We start from the raw sequence: 25570 nt of genomic DNA, 5'->3' as shown, positions 1-25570 counted from the left end.
CCACTGCCTTCTCTCTCTCTCCACTCCCTCTGTGCTCTCTCTCTGTCTGCTCCCACTGCGCTCTCTCTCTCCACTCCCACTGTGCTCTCTCTCTGTCTGCTCCCACTGCGCTCTCTCTCTCTCTCCACTCCCACTGTGCTCCCCTCTCTCTCTGCTCCCACTGCCTTCTCTCTCTCTCCACTCCCACTGTGCTCCCTCTCTGTCTGCTCCCACTGTGCTCTATCTCTCTCTCCACTCCCACTGTGCTCCCCTCTCTCACTCTGCTCCCACTGCCTTCTCTCTCTCTCCACTCCCACTGTGCTCTCTCTTTGTCTGCTGCCACTGTGCTCTCTCTCTCTCTCTCTCTCTCTCCACTCCCACTGTGCTCTCTCTCTCTCTGCTCCCACTGCCTTCTCTCTCTCTCCACTCCCTCTGTGCTCTCTCTCTGTCTGCTCCCACTGCACTCTCTCTCTCTCTCCACTCCCTCCGTGCTCCCTCTCTGTCTGCTCCCACTGCCTTCTTTCTCTCTCCACTCCCACTGTGCTCCTCTCTCTGTCTGCTCCCACTGCCTTCTCTCTCTCTCCACTCCATCTGTGCTCCCTCTCTGTCTGCTCCCACTGCCTTCTTTCTCTCTCCACTCCCACTGTGCTCTCTCTCTGTCTGCTCCCACTGCCTTCTCTCACTCTCCACTCCCTCTGTGCTCTCTCTCTGTCTGCTCCCACTGCCTTCTCTCTCTCTCCACTCCCTCTGTGCTCTCTCTCTGTCTGCTCCCACTGCGCTCTCTCTCTCTCCACTCCCACTGTGCTCCTCTCTGTCTCTGCTCCCACTGCCTTCTCTCTCTCCACTCCCTCTGTGCTCTCTCTCTGTCTGCTCCCATTGCGCTCTCTCTCTCTCTCCACTCCCTCTATGCTCCCTCTCTGTCTGCTCCCACTGCACTCTATCTCTCTCTCCACACCCACTGTGCTCCCCTCTCTCTCTCTGCTCCCACTGCCTTCTCTCTCTCTCCACTCCCACTGTGCTCTCTCTTTGTCTGCTCCCACTGCGCTATCTCTCTCTCTCTCTCTCTCCACTCCCACTGTGCTCCTCTCTCTCTCTGCTCCCACTGCCTTCTCTCTCTCTCCACTCCCTCTGTGCTCTCTCTCTGTCTTCTCCCACTGCACTCTCTCTCTCTCACCACTCACTCTGTGCTCCCTCTCTGTCTGCTCCCACTGCCTTCTCTCTCTCTCCACTCCCTCTGTGCTCTCTCTCTGTCTGCTCCCACTGCGCTCTCTCTCTCTCTCCACTCCCACTGTGCTCTCTCTCTGTCTGCTCCCACTGCGCTTTCTCTCTCTCTCCACTCCCACTGTGCTCCCCTCTCTCTCTGCTCCCACTGCCTTCTCTCTCTCCACTCCCACTGTGCTCCCTCTCTGTCTGCTGCCACTGCGCTCTATCTCACTCTCCACTCCCACTGTGCTCCCCTCTCTCTCTTTGCTCCCACTGCCTTCTCTCTCTCTCCACTCCCACTGTGCTCTCTCTTTGTCTGCTCCCACTGTGCTCTCTCTCTCTCTCTCTCTCTCCACTCCCACTGTGCTCCTCTCTCTCTCTGCTCCCACTGCCTTCTCTCTCTCTCCACTCCCTCTGTGCTCTCTCTCTGTCTGCTCCCACTGCACTCTCTCTCTCTCTCCACTCCCTCCGTGCTCCCTCTCTGTCTGCTCCCACTGCCTTCTCTCTCTCTCCACTCCCTCTGTGCTCTCTCTCTGTCTGCTCCCACTGCCTTCTCTCTCTCTCCACTCCCACTGTGCTCTCTCTCTGTCTGCTCCCACTGCCTTCTTTCTCTCTCCACTCCCACTGTGCTCCTCTCTCTGTCTGCTCCCACTGCCTTCTTTCTCTCTCCACTCCCACTGTGCTCTCTCTCTGTCTGCTCCCACTGCCTTCTCTCTCTCTCCACTCCCTCTGTGCTCTCTCTCTGTCTGCTCCCACTGCCTTCTCTCTCCACTCCAACTGTGCTCTCTCTCTGTCTGCTCCCACTGCGCTCTCTCTCTCTCTCTCCACTCCCTCTGTGCTCCCTCTCTGTCTGCTCCCACTGCCTTCTTTCTCTCTCCACTCCCACTGTGCTCTCTCTCTGTCTGCTCCCACTGCGCTCTCTCTCTCTCTCTCCACTCCCTCTGTGCTCTCTCTCTGTCTGCTCCCACTGCGCTCTCTCTCTCTCTCTCCACTCCCACTGTGCTCTCTCTCTGTCTGCTCCCACTGCCTTCTCTCTCTCTCCACTCCCTCTGTGCTCTCTCTCTGTCTGCTCCCACTGCCTTCTCTCTCTCTCCACTCCCACTGTGCTCTCTCTCTGTCTGCTCCCACTGCGCTCTCTCTCTCTCTCTCCACTCCCACTGTGCTCCTCTCTCTGTCTCTGACTCTGATTTGGCGCTCTTTTTGAACTTCTACTCCTCGGGCTGTGCTCCTCTCTCTGATTAAGCCAGTCTGTTCACAACCTTGGTGTCATATTTGACCCCAGCCTCATTTGCACCATCACTAAGACTGCCTATTTCCATCTCCGTAACATCGCCTCACTTCACTCCTGTCTCAGCTCATCTGCTGCTGAAATCCTCATTCATGTCTTTGTTACCTCGAGACTTGACTATTCCAACACACTCCTGGCTGGTCTCCCACATTCTACTCTCTGTAAACTTGAGATCATCCAAAACTCTGCTGCCCATGTTCTAACTCGCACCTAGTCACTGTGCTCACTGACCGACATTGGCTCTCAGTTAAGCAATATCTTGATTTTAAAATTCTCATCCTTGTTTTGAAAACCCTGCATGGCCTCAAGCTCTCCCTATTTCTGTAATCTCCTGTAGCCCCACATCCCTCGGAGATATCTCCGCTCCTGTAACTCTGGCTGCTTGAGCATTCCTGATTTTAATGGCTGCAACATTGGATGCTGTGCCTTCAGTTGCCTGGGCCTTAATCTCTGGAATACCCTCCCTGAACCTCTCCACCTCTCCAACACTCTTTCTTTCTTTAAGACTCTCCTTAAAACCTACCTATTTGACCAAGCTATTGGTCATCTGAGCTAATATCTCCTTGTGTGGCTCGGTGTCAGATTTTGTTTTATAATATTCCTGGGAAGTGGCATGGGATGTTTTATTACAATGAAGGCACTGTATAAATCTAATATAAAAGAATTCTGAAGAAGATCACTGACCTCAAACGTTAACTCTGTTTGTCTCTCCACAGATGCTGCCAGACCTGCTGAGTGTTTCCAGCACTTTCTGTTTTATTACTGTATAAATCTCAGTTGTTAAGTGCATGTATGTGTACATGTATGCATGTGTATAAGTACTTACCTCGTGTGTGCATGCATGTGTGTTCTTGTCCATGTGTGCATGTATATCTGTGAATGAAGTATTTATTGAGGAAATATTCACTCCCAAAATGGTCGCAGCCGCACATGCAGATGCACACGCATTTACTTACGCACACTCACACTCACACGTGCACACACACACAGACATTCTCACAAGCACACACACTCACACGTGCACACACACTCACGCACACAGACATTCTCACAAGCACACACACTCACATGTGCACTCACACACTCACGCACACAGACATTCTCACAAGCACACACACGTGCACGCGCACACACACACAGACATTCTCACAAGCACACACACTCACACGTGCACACACACACTCACGCACACAGACATTCTCACAAGCACACACACTCACACGTGCACACACACACTCACGCACACAGACATTCTCACAAGCACACACACTCACACGTGCACTCACACACTCACGCACACAGACATTCTCACAAGCACACACACGTGCACGCGCACACACACAGACATTCTCACACACACACACGCGCGCACGTGCACGCACACACGCACACACGCGCGCACAGACATTCTCACACGCACACACACACACGCGCACGTGCACACACACACGCCCATGCACACACGCACACACAAGCGTACACGCACACATTCTCGAACAAACACACATGCTCGCACACACACCCGCACGCACACGCACATGCTAACACACACACACGAGAAGAGACAGAGAGGGAAAGGGGTAAGATGTTTTTAAGTGAGGTAGGGTTTCAGGATTCACGGTAAACCTGTTGAATTCTCTTGGAGGTCAGTTTCTCTTTTAAAAGTTGCAGGCCTGGGTTGTTTGCAGATTTCTCTGGTAGATGGGACTTCAATCTAGAGACAGGGGATCACTTTCAGTTCTGTGCTGTGCAAGTTGAAGTGTCGAATTCACAGCAGGGGACACACTTCAGCTTTTGCCCATTTATTACCCATCCCTAATTGCCCTTGAGAAGGTGGTGGTGAGCTGCCTTCTTGAACAACTGCAGTCCATGTAGGATAGATATATCCACAGTGCTGTTAGGAAGGGAGTTCCAGGATTTTGACCCAGTGACAGTAAAGGAACTGCGATATAGTTACAAGCAAGTCACTCAGTTGTATCAACCCGTTACGAAGTCGATAAGAAATGAAACCGGACGGACCACCCGGCATCGACCTAGGCACCGGAAACGACAACGGCAAACCCAGCCCTGTTGACCCTGCAAAGTCCTCCTTACTAACATCTGGGGGCTTGTGCCAAAGTTGGGAGAGCTGTCCCACAGACTAGTCAACAGCAGCCTGACATAGTCATACTCACTGAACAATGCCTTACAATGTCCCAGACACTGCCATCACTACCCCACGTATGTCCTGTCTCACCGGCAGGACAGACCCACCAGAGGTGGCGGGACAGTGGTATACAATAGGGAGGGAGTTGCCCTGGGAGTCCTCAACATCGACTCCAGACCCCATGAAGTCTCATGGCATCAGATCAAACATGGGCAAGGAAACCTCTTGCTGATTACCACCTACCGCCCTCCCTCAGCTGATGAGTCAGTACTCCTCCATGTTGAACAGCACTTGGAGGAAGCACTGAGGATGGTAAGGGCATAAAATGTACTCTGGGTGGGGGACTTCAATGTTCATCACCGAGTGGCTCGATGGCACCACTACTGACCGAACTGGCTGAGTCCTAAAGGACATAGCTGCTAGACTGGGTCTGCGGCAGGTGGTGAGGAAACCAACAAGAGGGAAAAATATACTTGACCTCGTCCTCACCAATCTGCCTGTCGCAGATGCATCTGTCCATGACAGTATTGGTAAGAGTGACCACCGCACAAAGAACAAAGAAAATTACAGCACAGGAACAGGCCCTTCGGCCCTCCAAGCCTACGCCGATCCAGATCCTCTATCTAAACCTGTCGCCTATTTTCTAAGGGTCTGTATCTCTTTACTTACTGCCCATTCATGTATCTGTCTAGATACATCTTAAAAGACGCTATCGTGCCCGCGTCTACCACCTCCGCTGGCAATGCGTTCCAGGCACCCACCACCCTCTGCGTAAAGAACTTTCCACGCATATCCCCCCTAAACTTTTCCCCTTTCACTTTGAACTCGTGACCCCTAGTAATTGAATCCCCCACTCTGGGAAAAAGCTTCTTGCTATCCACCCTGTCTATACCCCTCATGATTTTGTACACCTCAATCAGGTCCCCCCTCAACCTCCGTCTTTCTAATGAAAATAATCCTAATCTACTCAACCTCTCTTCATAGCTAGCGCCCTCCATACCAGGCAACATCCTGGTGAACCTCCTCTGCACCCTCTCCAAAGCATCCACATCCTTTTGGTAATGTGGCGACCAGAACTGCACGCAGTATTCCAAATGTGGCCGAACCAAAGTCCTATATAACTGTAACATGACCGGCCAACTCTTGTACTCAATGCCCCGTCCGATGAAGGAAAGCATGCTGTATGCCTTCTTGACCACTCTATTGACCTGCGTTGCCACCTTCAGGGAACAATGGACCTGAACACCCAAATCTCTCTGGACATCAATTTTCCCCAGGACTTTTCCATTTACTGTATAGTTCACTCTTGAATTGGATCTTCCAAAATGCATCACCTCGCATTTGCCCTGATTGAACTCCATCTGCCATTTCTCTGCCCAACTCTCCAGTCTATCTATATTCTGCTGTATTCTCTGACAGTCCCCTTCACTATCTGCTACTCCACCAATCTTAGTGTCGTCTGCAAACTTGCTAATCAGACCACCTATACTTTCCTCCAAATCATTTATGTATATCACAAACAACAGTGGTCCCAGCACGGATCCCTGTGGAACACCACTGGTCACACGTCTCCATTTTGAGAAACTCCCTTCCACTGCTACTCTCTGTCTCCTGTTGCCCAGCCAGTTCTTTATCCATCTAGCTAGTACACCCTGGACCCCATGCGACTTCACTTTCTCCATCAACCGACCATGGGGAATCTTATCAAACGCCTTACTGAAGTCCATGAATACGACATCTACAGCACAGTCGTTGTGGAGACGAAGTCCCGCCTTCACATTGAGGATACCCTCCATCGTGTTGTGTGAGACTATCACTGTGCTAAATGGGATAGATTTCGAACAGATCTAGCAATGCAAAACTGGGTATCCATGAGGCGCTGTGGGCCATCAGCAGCAGCAGAATTGTACTCTACCACAATCTGTAACCTCATGGCCCGGCATATCCCCCACTCTACCATTACCATCAAGTCAGGAGACCAACCCTGGTTCAATGAAGTGTGCAGGAGGGCATGCCAGGAGCAGCACCAGGCTTACCTCAAACTAAGGTGTCAACCTGGTGAAGCTACAACACTGGACTATCTGCGTGCCAAACAGCATAAGCAGCATGTGATAGACAGAGCTAAGCGATCCCATAACCAACAGATCAGATCTAAGCTCTGCAGTCCTGCCACATCCAGTCATGAATGGTGGTGGACAATTAAACAACTAACTGCAGGAGGTGGCTCCACAAATATCCCCATCCTCAATGATGGGGAAGCCCAGCACATCAGTGTGAAAGCTAAGGCTGAAGCATTTGCAACAATCTTCAGCCAGACGTGCCGAGTTGATGATCCATCTCTCCCTCCTCCTGAAGTCCCCAGCATCACAGATGCCAGACTTCAGCCAATTCGATTCACTCCGCGTGATATCAAGAAACGACTGAAGGCAGTGGATCTGCAAAGACTATGGACCCTGACAATATTCCGGCAATAGTACTGAAGACCTGTGCTCCAGAACTTGCCGCACCCCTAGCCAAGGTGTTACAGTACAGCTACAACACTGGCATCTACCCTGCAATGTGGAAAATTGTCCAGGTATGTCCTGTACACAAAAAGCAGGACAAGTCCAACCCGGCCAATTACCGCCCCATCAGCCTACTCTCAATCATCAGTAAAGTGATGGAAGGTGTCGTTGACAGTGCCATCAAGCGGCACTTGCTGAGCAATAACCTGCTCAGTGATGCTCAGTTTGGGTTCCGCCAGGGCCATTCAGCTCCTGACCTCATTACAGCCTTGGTTCAAACATGGACAAAAGAGCTGAACTCAAGAGGTGAGGTGAGAGTGACTGCCCTTGACATCAAGGCAGCATTTGACCGAGTATGGCATCAAGGAGCCCTAGCAAAACTGAGGTCAATGGAATCAGGGGGAAAACCCTCTGCTGGTTGGAGTCATACCTAGCACAAAGGAAGTTGGTTGTGGTTTAGATTAGATTAGATTAGAGATACAGCACTGAAACAGGCCCTTCGGCCCACCGAGTCTGTGCCGAACATCAACCACCCATTTATACTTTCTTTGGGCCTCCTTATCTCGAGAGACAATGGATACGCGCCTGGAGGTGGTCAGTGGTTTGTGAAGCAGCACCTGGAGTGGCTATAAAGGCCAATTCTGGAGTGACAGGCTCTTCCACAGGTGCTGCAGAGAAATTTGTTTGTTGGGGCTGTTGCACAGTTGGCTCTCCCCTTGCGCCTCTGTCTTTTTTCCTGCCAACTACTAAGTCTCTTCGACTCGCCACAATTTAGCCCTGTCTTTATGGCTGCCCGCCAGCTCTGGCGAATGCTGGCAACTGACTCCCACGACTTGTGATCAATGTCACACGATTTCATGTCGCGTTTGCAGACGTCTTTATAACGGAGACATGGACGGCCGGTGGGTCTGATACCAGTGGCGAGCTCGCTGTACAATGTGTCTTTGGGGATCCTGCCATCTTCCATGCGGCTCACATGGCCAAGCCATCTCAAGCGCCGCTGACTCAGTAGTGTGTATAAGCTGGGGATGTTGGCCGCTTCAAGGACTTCTGTGTTGGAGATATAGTCCTGCCACCTGATGCCAAGTATTCTCCGAAGGCAGCGAAGATGGAATGAATTGAGACGTCGCTCTTGGCTGGCATACGTTGTCCAGGCCTCGCTGCCGTAGAGCAAGGTACTGAGGACACAGGCCTGATACACTCGGACTTTTGTGTTCCGTGTCAGTGCGCCATTTTCCCACACTCTCTTGGCCAGTCTGAACATAGCAGTGGAAGCCTTACCCATGCGCTTGTTGATTTCTGCATCTAGAGACAGGTTACTGGTGATAGTTGAGCCTAGGTAGGTGAACTCTTGAACCACTTCCAGAGCGTGGTCGCCAATATTGATGGATGGAGCATTTCTGACATCCTGCCCCATGATGTTCGTTTTCTTGAGGCTGATGGTAAGGCCAAATTCATTGCAGGCAGACGCAAACCTGTCGATGAGACTCTGCAGGCATTCTTCAGTGTGAGATGTTAAAGCAGCATCGTCAGCAAAGAGGAGTTCTCTGATGAGGACTTTCCGTACTTTGGACTTCGCTCTTAGACGGGCAAGGCTGAACAACCTGCCCCCTGATCTTGTGTGGAGGAAAATTCCTTCTTCAGAGGATTTGAACGCATGTGAAAGCAGCAGGGAGAAGAAAATCCCAAAAAGTGTGGGTGCGAGAACACAGCCCTGTTTCACACCACTCAGGATAGGAAAGGGCTCTGATGAGGAGCCACCATGTTGAATTGTGCCTTTCATATTGTCATGGAATGAGGTGATGATACTTAGTAGCTTTGGTGGACATCCGATCTTTTCTAGTAGTCTGAAGAGACCACGTCTGCTGACGAGGTCAAAGGCTTTGGTGAGATCAATGAAAGCAATGTAGAGGGGCATCTGTTGTTCACGGCATTTCTCCTGTATCTGACGAAGGGAGAACAGCATGTCAATAGTCGATCTCTCTGCACGAAAGCCACACTGTGCCTCAGGGTAGACGCGCTCGGCCAGCTTCTGGAGCCTGTTCAGAGCGACTCGAGCAAAGACTTTCCCCACTATGCTGAGCAGGGAGATTCCACGGTAGTTGTTGCAGTCACCGCGGTCACCTTTGTTTTTATAGAGGGTGATGATGTTGGCATCGCGCATGTCCTGGGGTACTGCTCCCTCGTCCCAGCACAGGCATAGCAGTTCATGTAGTGCTGAGAGTATAGCAGGCTTGGCACTCTTGATTATTTCAGGGGTAATGCTGTCCTTCCCAGGGGCTTTTCCGCTGGCTAGAGAATCAATGGCATCACTGAGTTCCAATTTGGTTGGCTGTATGTCCAGCTCATCCATGACTGGTAGAGGCTGGGCTGCATTGAGGGCAGTCTCAGTGACAGCATTCTCCCTGGAGTACAGTTCTAGGTAGTGCTCAACCCAGCGGTCCATCTGTTTGCGTTGGTCAGTGATTATGTCCCCCGATTTAGATTTGAGGGGGGTGATCTTCTTGATGGTTGGCCCAAAAGCTCTCTTCATGCCATCATACATTCCTCTGATGTTTCCAGTGTCTGAGGCCAGCTGAATATGACTGCATAGGTGTTGCCAGTAGTCGTTTGCGCAACGCCTAGCTGTTCTTTGTGCAGTACTTCTGGCTGCTTTAAGTGCTGCGGATGTTAAATCGCTGGGGGCTTTCTTGTAGTTCAACAGTGCAATGCGCTTAGCGGCTATGACAGGTTCCAGCTCTTCATTATGAGATTGAAACCAGTCTGCATTTCTCTTCGCACTTTTGCCGTAGGTGGTCAAAGCTGACTCATAGATGGCGTCTCTGATGTGGGCCCACTTGGTCTCAGCATCCCCTGTGGGAGTGTTTTGAAGGGCTGTTACAAGTGAATTTAGAAATTTTTGTAACAGCTGTGGGTGAGAAATTCTGCTCGTGTTGATGCGCGGGCGGCCCTTCTGCTTGGAATGATGCAACTTCTTTGGTCTGAGTCTAACCTTGCTGCACACCAGGGAGTGGTCGGTGTCGCAGTCCGCACTGTGGAAGCTGCGTGTGATTTGAACACTGTTTAAGGCGGCTCGCCTTGTGACAATGAGGTCTAGCTGGTGCCAACGACGTGATCTTGGGTGCCTCCATGAAACCTGGTGACAGGGTTTAGTGTGAAAGAACGAGTTGGTGATGCAGAGGTTATGATAGGTACACAACTCAAGCAGTCTCTGCCCGTTCTCATTCAACCATCCATTTATACTAATCCTACACTAATCCCATATTCCTACCAAACATCCCCACCTGTCCCTATATTTCCCTACCACCTACCTATACTAGTGACAATTTATAATGGCCAATTTACCTATCAACCAGCAAGTCTTTTGGCTTGTGGGAGGAAACCGGAGCACCCGGAGAAAACCCACGCAGACACAGGGAGAACTTGCAAACTCCACACAGGCAGTACCTGGAATCGAACCCGGGTCCCTGGAGCTGTGAGGCTGCGGTGCTAACCACTGCGCCACTGTGCGTGGTTGTTGGAGGTCAATCATCTGAGCTCCAGGACATCACTGCAGGAGTTCCTCAGGGTAGTGTCCTAGGCCCAACCATCTTCAGCTGCTTCATCAATGAACTTCCTTCAATCATAAGGTCAGAAGTGGGGATGTTCGCTGATGATTGCACAATGTTCATCACCATTCACAACTCCTCAGATACTGAAGCAGTCCGTGCAGAAATGCAGTAAGCCCTGGACAATATCCAAGCTTGGGCTGATAAGTGGCAAGTAACATTCGCGCCACACAAGTGCCAGGCAATGACCATCTCCAACAAGAGAAAATCTAACCATCTCCCCTTGACATTCAACAGCATTGCCATTGCTGAATCCTCCACTATCAACATCCTAGGGGCTACCATTGACCAGAAACTGAATTGGAGTAGCCATATAAATACCATGCCTACAAGAAAAGGTCAGAGGCTAGGAATCCTGAGGCGAGTAACTCACCTTCTGACTCCCCAAAGCCTGTCCACCATCTACAAGGGACAAGTCAGGAGTGTGATGGAATACTCTCCACTTGCCTGGATGGGTGCAGCTCCAACAACAGTCAAGAAGCTCGACACCATCCAGGACAAAGCAGCCCGCTTGATTGGCACCCCATCTACAAACATTCACTCCCTCCACCACCGACGCACAGTGTGTACCATCTACAAGATGCACTGCAGCAACACACCAAGGCTCCTTAGACAGCACCTTCCAAACCCACGACCACTACCAACTAGAAGGACAAGGGCAGCAGATGCATGGGAACACCACCACCTGCAAGTTCCCCTCTAAGTCACACACCATCCTGACTTGAAACTATATCGCCGTTCCTTCACTGTCGCTGGGTCAAAATCCTGGAATTCCCTTCCTAACAGCACTGTGGGTGTACCTACCCCACATGGACTGCAGCAGTTCAAGAAGGCAGCTCACCACCACCTTCTCAAGGACAATTAGGGATGAGCAATAAATGCTGGCCTAGTCAGTGACGCCCACATCCCATGAATGAAAAAAAAAATTCTGAGTCAGGATGATGTGTAACTTGGAGGGGAACTTGCGGATGGTGGTGTTCCCATGCGTCTGCTGCCCTTGTCCTTCTAGTTGGTAGAGGTCGCAGGTTTGGAAGGTGCTGTCTAAGGAGTCTTGGTGCATTTCTGCAGTGCATCTTGCAGATGGTACACACTGCTGCCACTGTGTGTCGGTGGTGGAGGGAGTGAATGTTGAAGATGGTGGATAGGATGCCAATCAAGCGGGCTGCTTTGTCCTGGATGGTGTTGTGCGTCTCTTGTTGTCGGAGCTGCAGTCACACTGTGCGTGTGCTTTTGTGCATCTGCTTGTACATGTGTGCCTGTGTGTGCGTGTGTATGTGTGATTGTTTATGCATGTGCATGTGTTTCCCTGTTTCTGTAGGTAAATTGTACATCGAGAAGAAGGTCCAGCAATTCATGCCGAGGACCAGGATGTGTAGGCAAAATAGACCAGTGTCTCCAGCAATGCAATTCATGGCAATGAATAAAAAACAGTTACCACTGTAACCTTCATCATTCAGTCACAGCAGGTGCAGTATTGTGTGTAGAGACACCATAAAAATCACAGCAAAATAGCTGGGACAGGCTGCATTTGAATTTGTGTGTAATGGAGGAGCAGGTATCTGAGAGTGAGACAGGCTGTCAGTGTTTCTGTGTGTTTCTGTGTATGTGTGTGTGTGTAATGGAGGAGCAGGTATCTGAGAGTGGGACAGGCTGTGAGTGTTTCTGTGTGTTTGTGTGTGTGTGTGTGTGATGGAGGAGCAGGTATCTGAGAGTGAGACAGGCTGTCAGTGTTTCTGTGTGTTTCTGTGTATGTGTGTGTGTGTAATGGAGGAGCAGGTGTCTGAGAGTGGGACAGGCTGTGAGTGTTTCTGTGTGTTTCTGTGTGTGTGTGTGATGGAGGAGCAGGTATCTGAGAGTGAGACAGGCTGTCAGTGTTTCTGTGTGTTTCTGTGTATGTGTGTGTGTGTAATGGAGGAGCAGGTGTCTGAGAGTGGGACAGGCTGTGAGTGTTTCTGTGTGTTTCTGTGTGTGTGTGTGATGGAGGAGCAGGTATCTGAGAGTGAGACAGGCTGTCAGTGTTTCTGTGTGTTTCTGTGTATGTGTGTGTGTGTAATGGAGGAGCAGGTGTCTGAGAGTGAGACAGGCTGTCAGTGTTTCTGTGTGTTTCTGTGTATGTGTGTGTGTGTAATGGAGGAGCAGGTGTCTGAGAGTGGGACAGGCTGTGAGTGTTTCTGTGTGTTTCTGTGTATGTGTGTGTGTGTAATGGAGGAGCAGGTGTCTGAGAGTGGGACAGGCTGTGAGCATATTTGATGGGGAGGAGTTAAGGTTAAACACTTCTAAGCAGTTTTCTCTCTTCTGCAGATTTTGATGAATGTCTATTTGAGAATGGTGGTTGTAGTCAGCTCTGTTCTAATACCAATGGGTCATATGACTGCTCTTGTTACCATGGATACCAGCTGCATGTCGATAGGAAACAGTGCGTCGGTAAGTCGATATTATTTTAGAATAGTTTATTAATGGTGGATATTCTCCCCTGATTTATTGCTGATAGTTAGGCTCGCCATTCCCCACTGACCCCACCACAATCCCTCATGAACAGCTCTCCGAGGGGCAAGAGCAGGAACATTGTGTGATCTCCACCCCCATAACCCATCATCAGCAACTAGTAATGTGGAGGCTTGTTTTCTTTTGTTATTTATTCATTCATGGGATGTGGGCGACGCTGGCCAGGCCAGCATTTATTGCCCATCCCTATTTTCCCTGGAGAAGGTGATGGTGAGCTGCCTTCTTGAACCGCTGCAGTCCATTTGGGGTAGGTAAACCCACAGTGCTGTCAGGAAGGGAGTTCCAGGATTTTGACCCAGCGACAGTGAAGGAACGGTGATATAGTTCCAAGTCAGGATGGTGTGTGACTTGGAGGGGAACTTGCAGGTGGTGGTGTTCCCATGCATCTGCTGCCCTTGTCCTTCTAGTTGGTAGAGGTCTTGGGTTTGGAAGGTGCTGTCTAAGGAGTTTTGGTGCATTGCTGCAGTGCATCTTGTAGATGGTACACACTGCTGCCACTGTGCAACGGTGGTGGAGGGAGTGAATGTTTGTAGATGGGGTGCCAATCAAGCGGGCTGCTTTGTCCTGGGTGGTGTCGAGCTTCTTGAGTGTTGTTGGAGCTGCACCCATCCAGGCAAGTGGAGAGTATTCCATCACATTCCTGACTTGTGCCTTGTAGATGGTGGACAGGCTTTGGGGAGTCAGGAGGTGAGTTACTCACTGCAGGATTCCTAGCCTCTGACCTCCTCTTGTAGCCACGGTATTTATATGACTACTCCAGTTCAGTTGCTGGTCAAAGCTGTGGTGGGTGTAACTCTAACTGTCTCTCCCGGTGAGTATCTGTATAACTCTGTTCCTTTTATCATTGCCAGATATTGATGAGTGTAAGATCAATAATGGTCACTGCTCCCACTCCTGCACCAATAGAAATGGGAGTCACAGCTGTGGCTGCCCTGTTGGACTGGCATTGGAAAAGGACAACAGTACCTGTATCAGTGAGTAATGGCCACACACTAGCTTGGTGAATTGATAGAAATTTACAGCAAGGTAGGAGATCATTTGGCCATCTGTAGCCTTCTAGTTTACACACTTCAAGTGCATATCCACTTTTTAAATGATATCAGGGATTCTGACTCTGCCATCCTTTCAGACAGTGAGTTCCAGATCTCTACCACCCTCTGGGTGAAAACATTTCCCCTCGAACCTCCACTAAGCCTCCGACCTCTTACCCTAAATCTGTGCGCCCTGGTTATGGACCTCTCAACAAAGGAGAATAGGACCTTCCTATCCACTCTATCTAAACCCCTCATAACATTATACATTTCAATTAGGTTTCCCCTCAGCTTCCTTTGTTCCAAAAAAAACAATCCTAGCATATATAATCTTTCCTCATAATTAAAATTCTCCATTGCAGGCAACATCCTCTTCGATCCCTCCGCACCCTCTCCAGTGCAATCACATGTTCCTATAGTGCGGTGACTAGAACTGCACACAGTACTCCAGCTGTGGCCGAACTAATGTTGTATACAGTTCCACACCTCAATATCCTGTGTCCTGTACCCACATATGAGCCTGGTCCTGCTATTGTTGCTTCCCAGTTTGTTGCTGTCCAGGTCCAGGAGTACTGACGGGTCTCGATTAGATTTCAGCCTGTAACTCTCTCCTGGGTATTTACATACGAACATACGAGGCCCTTCGAGCCTGCTCTGCCATTCAATAAGATCATGGCTGATCTGTTTGTGCCTCGAATTCCAATTTACCATCTACCCCCAATAACCTTTGATTCCCTTGCCTATCAAGAATCTGTAGAAACAGAAAAATAGGAGCAGGAGGAGGCCATTCAGCCCTTCAGGCCTGCTCAGCCATTCAAAAAAGATCATGGCTGATTGTCTAATTTAGTACCCTGTTCCCGCTTTCTCCCCATATCCCTTGATCCCTTTGGCATTAAGAAATATATCTATCTCCTTCTTGAATATATTTAATGACAACCTCACTGCCTTCTGAGGTAGAGAATTCCACAGGTTCACCACCCTCTGAGTGAAGAAATTTCTCCTCATCTCGGTTCTAAATGGCATACCCCGTATCCTGAGACTGTGACCCCTGGTTCGGGACTCCCCAGACATCGGGAACATCCTCCCTGCATCTAGCCTGTCTAGTCCTGGTAGAATGTTATAGGTTTAACAAAGGTTTCATAGTCACCATTACACTAGCTTCTTAATTCCCAGATTAATTGAATTTGCATTTCACCATCTGCGGTGGTAGGATGTGAACCAAAGCAATAGCCTAGGTCTCTGGATTACTAGTCCAGTGACATTATCACAATGCCATCACCACCCCGCTTTAAAAATATTCAATGACCCCACCTCCAGCACCTTCTGAGGCAGAATTCCAACGTCGCACAACCCTCTGAGAGAAAACAATTCTTCTCATCTCCGTCCTAAAAGGGTGACCCCTAATTTTAAAACAGTGTCCCCTAGTTCTGGACTCCCCCACAAGAGGAAACATCCTTTCCACATCCACCTTGTCAATACTGTTCAGGATCTTATAAACTTCAATCAAGTCTCCCCTCATTCCTCGAAACTCCAGTGAAAACAAACCCAGTCTGTCCAACCTTTCCTCATAAGACAACCCGCTCATTCCAGGTATCAATCTAGTAAATCTCCTCTGAACCGCCTCCAACTCATTTACATCCTTCCTTAAATAAGGAGACCAAAACTGCACACAGTATTTGAGATGTGGTCTCACCAGTGCCCTGTATAACTGAAGCATAACTTTTATTTTCAATTCCTCTCGTAGCAAAGGATAGCATTCCATTAGCCTTCTTTATTACTTTCTGTACCTGCATACTAACTTTTTGTGACTCATGCACTAGAACACCTAGATCCCTCTGCACCTTGGAATTCTGTAGTAGTTCTCCATTTAAGTAATACTCTGCTTTTTTATTCTTCCTGCCAAAGAAAACAACTTCACATTTTCCCACATTATACTCCATCTGCCACATTTTTTCCCACTCACACAACCTATCTATATCGGTCTGCAACCTCCTTATGTCCTCTTCACAACATACTTTCCTACCGATCTTTGTGTCATCTGTAAATTAAGCTACCATGCCATCGCTCCCCTCATCTAAGTCATGGATATAAATTGTAAAAAGTTGAGGCCCCAGCACAGACCCCTGCGGGATTCCACTCGTCACATCCTGCCAATCAGAAAAGGACCCATTTATGCATACTCTCTGTTTTCTGACAACCAGCCAATCTTCTATCCATGCTGATATGTTACCCCCTACACAATGAGCTCCTACTTTGCGCAATAACCTTTTATGTGGCACCTTGTCAAATGCCTTCTGGAAATCCAAGTACAATATGTCAATGGGCTCCCCTTTATCCACAGCACATGTTACTCCTTCAAAGAACTCCAATAAATTGGTTAAACATGATTTCCCTTTCACAAAACCCTGCTGACTATTCCCAATTACCTTGAGTTTTTCTAAGTGTCCAGCTATAACCTCCTCGATGATCGATTCTAACACCTTCCCCACGACAGATGCCAATAATGGAGGTGTGTAAGAAGGGCGCTCCAATTGTCGTGGGTGATTTTAATCTGCATATTGACTGGACAAATCAGATTGGCAGAGGTAAATGGAAGACGAATTTGAAGAGTGCATCAGGGATTTTTCCTTAGAGAAATATGTTGCAGAACCTACCCGGAAACAGGCTATTTTAGATCTAGTAATGTGTAATCAGATAGGATTAATAAGAGATATCGTGGTTAAGCATCCTCTAGGGGGTAGCGATCACAACATGGTAGAATTTCAAATTCAGTTTGAGGGCGAGCAACTCGGGTCTCAAACCAGTGTCCCCAACTTAAACAAGGGCAATTACAGAGGTATGGAGAAAGAGTTGTCTAAAGCGGGCTGGGAAAATAGACTACAGGGGAAGGTCAGTGGATGAGCAGTGGCAGACATTTAAGCAGATATTTCATAACGCTCAGCAAAAATTTATCCTGGTCAAAAAGAAGGACTCGATGAGAAGGATGAACCACCTGTGGTCAGCAAAGGCAGTCAAGGAGAGTATCCAATCAAAAACTAAAGCATACAAAGCGGCAAAAACTAGTGGTAGGCCAGAGGATTGGGAATTTTTTAGGAACTAGCAGCGGATGACTAAAAAGCTAATAAAGAGGGAGAAAATTGATTATGAATATAAATTGGCAAGAAATATAAAAACAAACAGCAAGAGCTTCTACAGGTATATAAAAAGAGAGAGAGTAGCTAAAGTGAGCATGAGACCCTTGGAGGATGTGACTGGAGAATTGATAACAGGGAACAGGGAAATGGCAGATAATTTAAACCAATATTTTGCATCAGTCTTCACGGTGAAGGACACTATAAACATCCCATAGATATCAGATAAACAAGGAGCTAATGGGAGGAAAGATCTTGTAACTGTCTCTATCACGAGGAAGAAAGCATTTGACAAACTAATGGGACTAAAGGCAGACAAGTTGCCAGGACCTGATGGCCTGCATCCAAGGGTTTTAAAGGAAGTGGCTGCAGAGATAGTGGAGACATTGGTCTAAATAGTCTAGAACTCGCTGGAAACCGGGAAGGCTCCAGCGGATTGGAAAACCGTTAATGTGACGTCCCTGTTCAAGAAAGGAGGGAGACAAAAAGCAGGCAACTATAGGACAGTCAACCTAACATCAGTCATTGGGAAAATGCTGGAGTCAATTATTAAGGAAGAAATAGCAGGACATTTAGAAAAGTTTAATGCAATCAAACAGAGTCAACATGGTTTTGTGAAAGGGAAATCATGTTTGTCAAATTTGCTGGAGTTCTTTGAGGATATAACAAGCAGAGTTGATAAAGGGGAACCGGTAGATGTAGTATATTTAGATTTCCAGAAGGCATTCGATAAGATGCCACATAAAAGATTATTGCACAAGATAGGAGCTCACGGTATTGGGGGTAATGTATTAGCATGCATTGAGGATTGGTTAACACACAGAAGACAGAGTCGGAATTAATGGGTCTTTTTCAGTTTGGAAAGACATAACGAGTGGAGTGCCACAAGGATCAGTCCTAGGGCCTCAGTTATTTACTATCTGTATTAATGACTTGGAGGAGGGGGGCAGAGTGTAATATATCCAAATATGCTGATGATACAAAAATAAGTGAGAGGGCATGTTGTGATGAGGACATAAGGAATCTGCAAGGGGATATAGATAGGTTGAGCGAGTGGACAAAAACTTGGCAGATAGAATTTAATGTAGGAAAGTGTGAGGTGATGCACTTTGGTAGGAAAAATCAAAAGGCAGACTATTATTTAAATTGAGAGAGACCCAAAAAAGTGCAGTACAGAGGGATCTGGATGTTCTTGTGCGTGAAAGACAAAATGTTAGCATGCAGGTGCAGCAAGTAATTAGGAAGGCAAATGGAATTTTGACCTTTATTACTAGGGGGTTAGAGTTTAAAAATAGGGAAGTCTTGTTACAACTGTACAGGGTGTTGGTGAGGCCACACATGGAGTACTGCTTACAGTTTTGGTCCCCGTATTTAAGAAAGGATATACTGGCTTGGACTTCAAAAGAGATTCACTAGGCTGACTCCTGGGATGAAGGGGTTGACTTATCAAGAACGGCTAAACAGGTTAGGCTTTTATTCATTAGAGTTTAGAAGAATGAGGGGTGATCTTATTGAAACGTACAAGATTCTGAGGGGGCTCTGACAGGGTAGATGTTGAAAAGATGTTTCCACTAGTGGGGGAATCTCGAACTAGGGGACATAGTTACAGAATAAGGGGTCGCACATTTAAAACTGAGATGTGAAGGAATTTCTTCTCTCAGAGGGTAGTGAATGTCTGGAATTCTCTACCTCAGAGAGTTGTGGAGGCTAGATCATTGAAAGTATTTAAAGAGGAGGTAGATAGATCTTTGAAATATCGGGGAGTTGAGGGCCATGAACCGCTGGTGCGAAAGAGGAGTTGAGGTCTGGGGCAGATCAGCCATGATCTCATTGAATGGCAGGGCAGGCTTGAGGGGCTGAATGGCCTACTCCTGCTCCTATTTCTTATGCTGTTAAGCTAACTGGTCTATAGTTACCTGTTTTCTGCCTCCCCCTCTTGAATAGAAGGGTTATATTTACTACTTTCCAGTCCGATGGAATCTTTCCAGAATATAGAGAATTTTTCAAAATTAATACCAACGTATCTACTACCTCATTAGCCTCCTCTTTTAAGACCCCAGGATGAAGCCCATCAGGACCCAGGGACTTGTCAGCCCACAGCTCCATCAGTTTGTTCAGTACCACTTCCCTGGTGATTGTAATTTTCATGAGTTCCTCCCTCCCTTCCATTTCCTGATTTATAGCTAATACTGGGATGTTTTTTGTATCCTTTATAGTGAAGACAGAAGCAAAGTATTTGTTCACTTCATCTGCCATTTCCTTATTATCTACAATTAACTCCCCATTCTCACTCTCTCGAGGACCAACACTCAATTTACTTACTCTTTTCCTTTTTAAATACCTGTAGAAACTCTTGCTATCTGTTTTTACATTTCTAACTAGCTTCCTCTCTTACTCTAATCTCTTTCTCCTGATTAACCTTTTAGTCATTCTCTGCTGCTCTTTATATTCTGACCAATCATCTAATCATCTGACCTACCACTCATCTTTGCACAATTATGTACTTTTTCCTTAAGTTTGATGCTTTCCTTAATGTCTTTAGTTAACCACGGATGGTGGGCCCTCCCCTTAGAATTTTTCTTTCTAGTAGGAATATACTTATTCTGAGTATTCTGAAATATCCCCTTACATTTCTGCCACCGCTTTTCTATTGATCTATCTCCTAGCCTAGTAACCCAGTTCACTTCAGCTAGCTCTGCTTTCATGTCCACATAGTTACCCTTATTTAAGTGTAAAATACTAGTCTTAGACCCACTCTTCTCTCTTTCAAACTGGATGTAAAATTCCATATTGTTATTCTATATATAACCACCCCCCCACCCCCCAAAAACCCCTCAATTGGATTCAAACCTGTAATTCCCGGATATCTGTTACTTTATTTAGAAAACATCCGAATCCCTCGATTAGACCCAGTCTGCAACTCACTCCCAGGCCGTGTGGTAGATAGTGAGGAGGATAGCTGTAGACTACAGGAAGATATCGATGGACTGGTCAGGTGGGCAGAAAAGAGGCAAATGGTAATCAACCCGGAAAAGTGTGAGGTGATGTATTTGGGGAGGTCAAACAAGGCAAAGGAATACACGATTAATGGGAAAATACTGAGAGGTGTAGAGGAAGTGAGGGACCTTGGAGTGAATGTCCACAGATTCCTGAAGGTAGCAGGGCAGGTCGATAAGGTGGTTAAGAAGGCATATGGAATCCTTTCCCTTATTAGGTGAGGTATAGAATATAAGAGCAGGGAAGTTATGCTGGAACTGTATAACTCATTGGTTAGGCCACAACTTGAGTACTGTGTGCAGTTCTGGTCACCTCATTACAGAAAGGATGTAATTGCACTAGAGAGGGTACAGAGGAGATTTACAAGGATGTTGCCAGGTCTGGAAAAATGCAGCTATGAGGAAAGATTGGATAGGCTGGAGTTGTTCTCTATGGAACAGAGGAAGCTGAGGGGAGATCTGATTGAAATGTACAAAATTTTGAGGGGCCTGGATAGAGTGGAGGTGAAGGGTCTATTCACCTAAACAGAGAGGTCAGTGACTAAGGGGCATAGATTTAAAATGATTGGTAGAAAAATTATAGGGAAGATGAGGAAAAACGTTTCACCCAGAAGGTGGTGATGGTCTGGAACTCACTGCCTGAAAGGGTAGTTGAGGCAGAGACCCTCAAATCATTTAATAGAAGTCTGGATATGCACCTCAAGTGCTGTAATTTGCAGGGCTACGGACCAAATGCTGGACGGTGGGATTCAAGTGGGTGGATCGTTTTACGGCTGGTACCGAAACGATGGGCCAGGTGGCCTCTTTCTAAGCCATAAGCCTTCTATGATTCTAGGATCTGTTATCCTATATATAAACACCTGAACCCCTCGATTAGATTCGGCACAGTGACACAGTGGCGCAGTGGTTAGCACCGCAGCCTCACATCTCCAGCGACCCGGGTTCAATTCTGGATACTGCCTGTGCGGAGTTTGCAAGTTCTCCCTGTGTCTGCGTGGGTTTTCTCCAGGTGCTCCGGTTTCCTCCCACAAGCCAAAAGACTTGCAGGTTGGTAGGTAAATTGGCCATTATAAATTGTCACTAGTATAGGTAGGTGGTAGGGAAATATAAGGTCAGGTGGGGATGTGGTGGGAATATGGGATTAGTGTAGGATTAGTATAAAATGGGTGGTTGATGTTCGGCACAGACTCGGTGGGCCGAAGGGCCTGTTTCAGTGCTGTATCTCTAATCTAATCTAATCTAATCCGATAACTCACTCCCGAGTATTAGTTATTCTATATATAAACACCTGAACCTCTCAATTAGATTCCATCCTGTAACTCACTCCCAGGGATCTGTTATTCTATATATAAACTCCTTCCCCAAACCTCTCAATTAGATTCCAGCCTGTAACATCCATGTATCTGATATTCTGTATATGAACTCTCCCTTAACCCCTGATTGCACACCCTGTAGCCTGTGATTTATTGTCTGATGGGGAAATTCTCTGTGACTCAGATTGTTGACTCTGGTGTTTGGCCTTGCAGACATCACTTCCTGCGGGCTACAGAATGGAGGCTGTGAGCACGTCTGTACAGAGAGAGTGGGTGGGCAGGTGAAGTGTAGCTGCCGAGCCGGCTGGAAAGTGGCAGACAACCGGAAGAGTTGCACAGGTGAGATTGAGCTGAGTAGTGCTCAGCATCGGAGGAATTGCACTAAGACAGTTCAGCAGTGACGACGGCTGCTTATTGCTTCCCTTTTTGTATATGAGGTAAAAAACTGTTATTTATATCGTGATGCCAACCAGTGTGCTAAAAACATCATGAGAAGGAAATAAGACTAAGGAACAGGGAGAAACGTCAGGGGTCACAGTCTGTTTCTATCACTGAGTCAGTGAAACAAAGAAATAATGTCTCCTGACCTTGAATCGAAGGCCCTTGGCCTGCAATCGAAGGCCCTTGGCCTGGAACTGAAGGCCCTTGGCCTGCAATCGAAGGCCCTTGGCCTGGAATCGAAGGCCCTTGGCCTGCAATCAAAGGCCCTTGGCCATGAACTGAAGGCCCTTGGCCTGCAATCGAAGGCCCTTGGCCTGGAATCGAAGGCCCTTGGCCTGCAATCGAAGGCCCTTGGCCTGGAACTGAAGGCCCTTGGCCTGCAATCGAAGGCCCTTGGCCTGGAATCGAAGGCCCTTGGCCTGGAATCGAAGGCCCTTGGCCTGCAATCAAAGGCCCTTGGCCATGAACTGAAGATCCCTTGGCCTGGAATCGAAGGCCCTTGGACTGGAACCAAAGGGCCTCTTGGTCTGGAGCTGAAGGCCCCCAGGCCTGCTAGATTATTATGAGAGATGTGACTTTTAAGTAAAATTAAGCCTCACTCAGGATCCGCACCATTCTCTCCCTCTCTCTCTCTATCTTTGCCAGTGGTAGAGTGGGGGTGGGTAACTGGGGTGGTGGGGTGTCTCCTTCTCTTCACTGCGCCTCCCACCTTTCTGGGAATTTAAATAGATAAATCAGATTAAGCCCAGGGAGGGTGAGTAAAAAGCTGTTTAAAGCCCACAGTCAATCATGCCTTCTGCTTATCTGCCAGCCTTGCTCCCCTGCCAAAGTCAAGCTCGTACATTGCTGATATCCCGATATCATAACGCCATGACTGACACCTGCACCAACCAATCAGTGACAGCTGCCCAAAAGAAGGCGGGACCAGCTCCGTCGGGTTTTGTTTTGATTCCTCCCCCCGGCCTCCCCACTTTGCAATTCTTAAAGGGGCAGTGCGCCCCATGCAATGCTCAGGATGCACTGTGCATTCGTATAGCTGCAGGATGCATAATATTGTCTTTATTGCGTTTTCTAATACACCAACAAGGAGACATTGGAGTCGCCACGTAGAAGGACACAACCAATAGAAGAACTAAACGATAAAACAAAAAGAAATTTATAAAGTTAAATATTATTACACTTGTCCAGCTGTCATTCCAATCACTGTCATTGTAATCTTAAATTGAGCTACACTGCACTGAGTGTTGCTGAAGGCACAGAGTATGAAGAAGGGAGTTTGGCAAGTGAGGGAGCTTGGTAAGGAGGGGCACTATAAATTAAGTGAAAAATAAATTTGACTGCACCGAGAGTTGGTTTGAGTACATGAGTGTAATGTGGGAGTTTGGTGCGTGAGGGAGGGGCTCCTTTCTTTCTTCTCCCTTTTTTCAGCCTCCAGTGGCTGCCTCTCTCTTCAGTACAGGGGAAAAGCTGATTGGTGAGTAATGGTAAGTTATTCTACTTCTTGTTGGAATAAAAAGGTTTTAAAGTTACGTTATGGAAGGTCAGCTCAGACAAGTGGAATGTACGTCCTGTGGTATGTGGGAAGTCATGGACGCACTACCTGCCTACACAAACACATCTGCAGGAAGTGTCACCGACTGCAGAAGTTTGAGCTCCGGGTTTCGGAACTCGAGGGGTGGCTGGAGTCACTGTTGTGCATCCGCGAGGCAGAAGACTAAGTGGATAGCATGTTTAGGGAGGTTGTCACACCGCAGGTTAGGAGCATAGAGGCAGAGAGAGAATGGTTAACCATCAGGCAGTCTTAGAGAACCAGGTAGGCAGTGCAGGAGTCCCCTGAGTTTATCTTGCTTCTTAATCGGTTTTCCATTTTGGATACTGGTGAGTGTGATGGTTCCTCGGAGGAGTGCAGCCAGAGCAAAATCCATGGCTCAGTTGCCATGGTGGGGAGGAAGAAGAGTGGAAAAGCAATAGTGATAGGGGATTCATTAGTCAGGGGATCAGACAGGCATTTCTGCGGCAGTGAACGTGACTCTAAGATGGTGTGTTGCCTCCCTGGTGCCAGGGTCAAGGATACCACAGAGTGGCTGCAGGACTTCCTTCTGGGAGAGGGTGAACTGCCAGAGGTCGTGGTCCACATCGGTACCAATGACATAGGTAGGAAGAGGGATGATGTCCTGAAAACAGATTTTAGGGAGTTAGGAAGGAAATTAAAAAGCAGGTCCTCAAGAGCAGTAATCTCAGGAAAACTCCCAGTGCCACGTGCTAGTGAGCATAGGAATAGGAGGATTGATTGATTGAACATGTGGCTGGAGAATTGGTGTAGGTGGGAGGGAATCAGATTTCTGAGGCATTGGGACCAGTTGTGCGGCAGGTGGGACCTGTACAAGATGGACGGGTTATACCTTAACAGGACTGGAACTAACATCCTCGCAGGGAGATTTGCTAGTGCTGTTGGGGAGGGTTTAAACTAGCTTGTCAGGGGGATGGGAACCTGATGGGCAGCTCAAATTGGAAGGAAGTAAAGCTGGTAACAGGAAGTAGAAAAGTAGCAAGTGACATTAAAAGGTAGGCAAAACAAAGGTGAACATCAACTAGGCGTAGAATGCAGAATAATGTCAAGAAGACCAAGGTACTCTACCTCAATGCACGCAGCATTTGCAACAAGGTAGATGATTTAAAGGCACAAATAGAGGTAAATGGGTATGATCTAATTGCCATTATGGAAACGTGGCTATAGGGTGACCAAGACTGGGAACTGAATATTCAAAGATATTTGACATTTAGGAAAGATAGTCAAAAAGGAAAAGGAGGTGATGTTGCAGTGAATAAGAATTACAGTGAATACATTAGTAAGGGAGGATCTCAGATAGGAAGAACAAAATGTGGAATCTGTTTGGATGGAGCTAAGAAATAGCAAGGGTATCAAACATTGGCAGGAGTTGTTTATAGGCCACCAAACAGTAGTGGTAGGGTGGGGCATGTTATTAATCAAGAGATTAGAGAAGCATGTAGCATTGGTAATATCATAATCATGGGTGACTTCCAACTGCATATAGACAGGGTAAACCTAATGAACACTAATGTTGTGGAGGACAAGTTTCTGGAGTGTGTTAGGGATGGTTTTCTTGAGCAGTATGTTGAGGAACCGACTAGAAAACAGGCTATTTTAGATCTAGTATTATGTAATGAGAAAGGGCTAATTAATAATCTTTTTGTAAAAGATCTTTCGGGATGAGTGATCATAATACGATAGAATTTTACTTTATGTTTGAAAGTGAGGTAGTTCAACTGAAGCCAGGGTGTTAAATTTGAACAAAGGAAATTATAAAAGTATGGGGGGCAAATTGGCTGAGGTGAATTGGGAAAATACTTTAAAAGGTATGACAGTACATAGACAATGGATAGTCTTTAAAGAAATATTATAT

At 47.6% G+C, this 25570-nt stretch overlaps 1 protein-coding gene across 2 annotated transcripts in view; it reads left to right on the top strand.

The window, feature by feature from the left end:
- si:ch211-221n20.8 (uncharacterized protein LOC100034409 homolog) overlaps positions 1-25570 on the top strand; it is a 234870-nt gene that overhangs the window by 80683 nt on the left and 128617 nt on the right. For both annotated transcript variants that reach the window (XM_068016442.1, XM_068016433.1), the window contains exons 8-10: positions 13030-13152; positions 14085-14207; positions 21918-22043. In XM_068016442.1, coding sequence (XP_067872543.1) covers positions 13030-13152; positions 14085-14207; positions 21918-22043 — 372 coding nt within the window. The remainder of the gene's footprint in view (positions 1-13029; positions 13153-14084; positions 14208-21917; positions 22044-25570) is intronic.

The sequence above is a fragment of the Heterodontus francisci genome, chromosome 2 (assembly GCF_036365525.1).
Source record: "Heterodontus francisci isolate sHetFra1 chromosome 2, sHetFra1.hap1, whole genome shotgun sequence".
NCBI lineage: Eukaryota > Metazoa > Chordata > Chondrichthyes > Heterodontiformes > Heterodontidae > Heterodontus > Heterodontus francisci.
The sequence above is the reverse complement of the archived record's forward strand: the minus strand, read 5'-3'. Positions and strand labels throughout refer to the sequence as shown.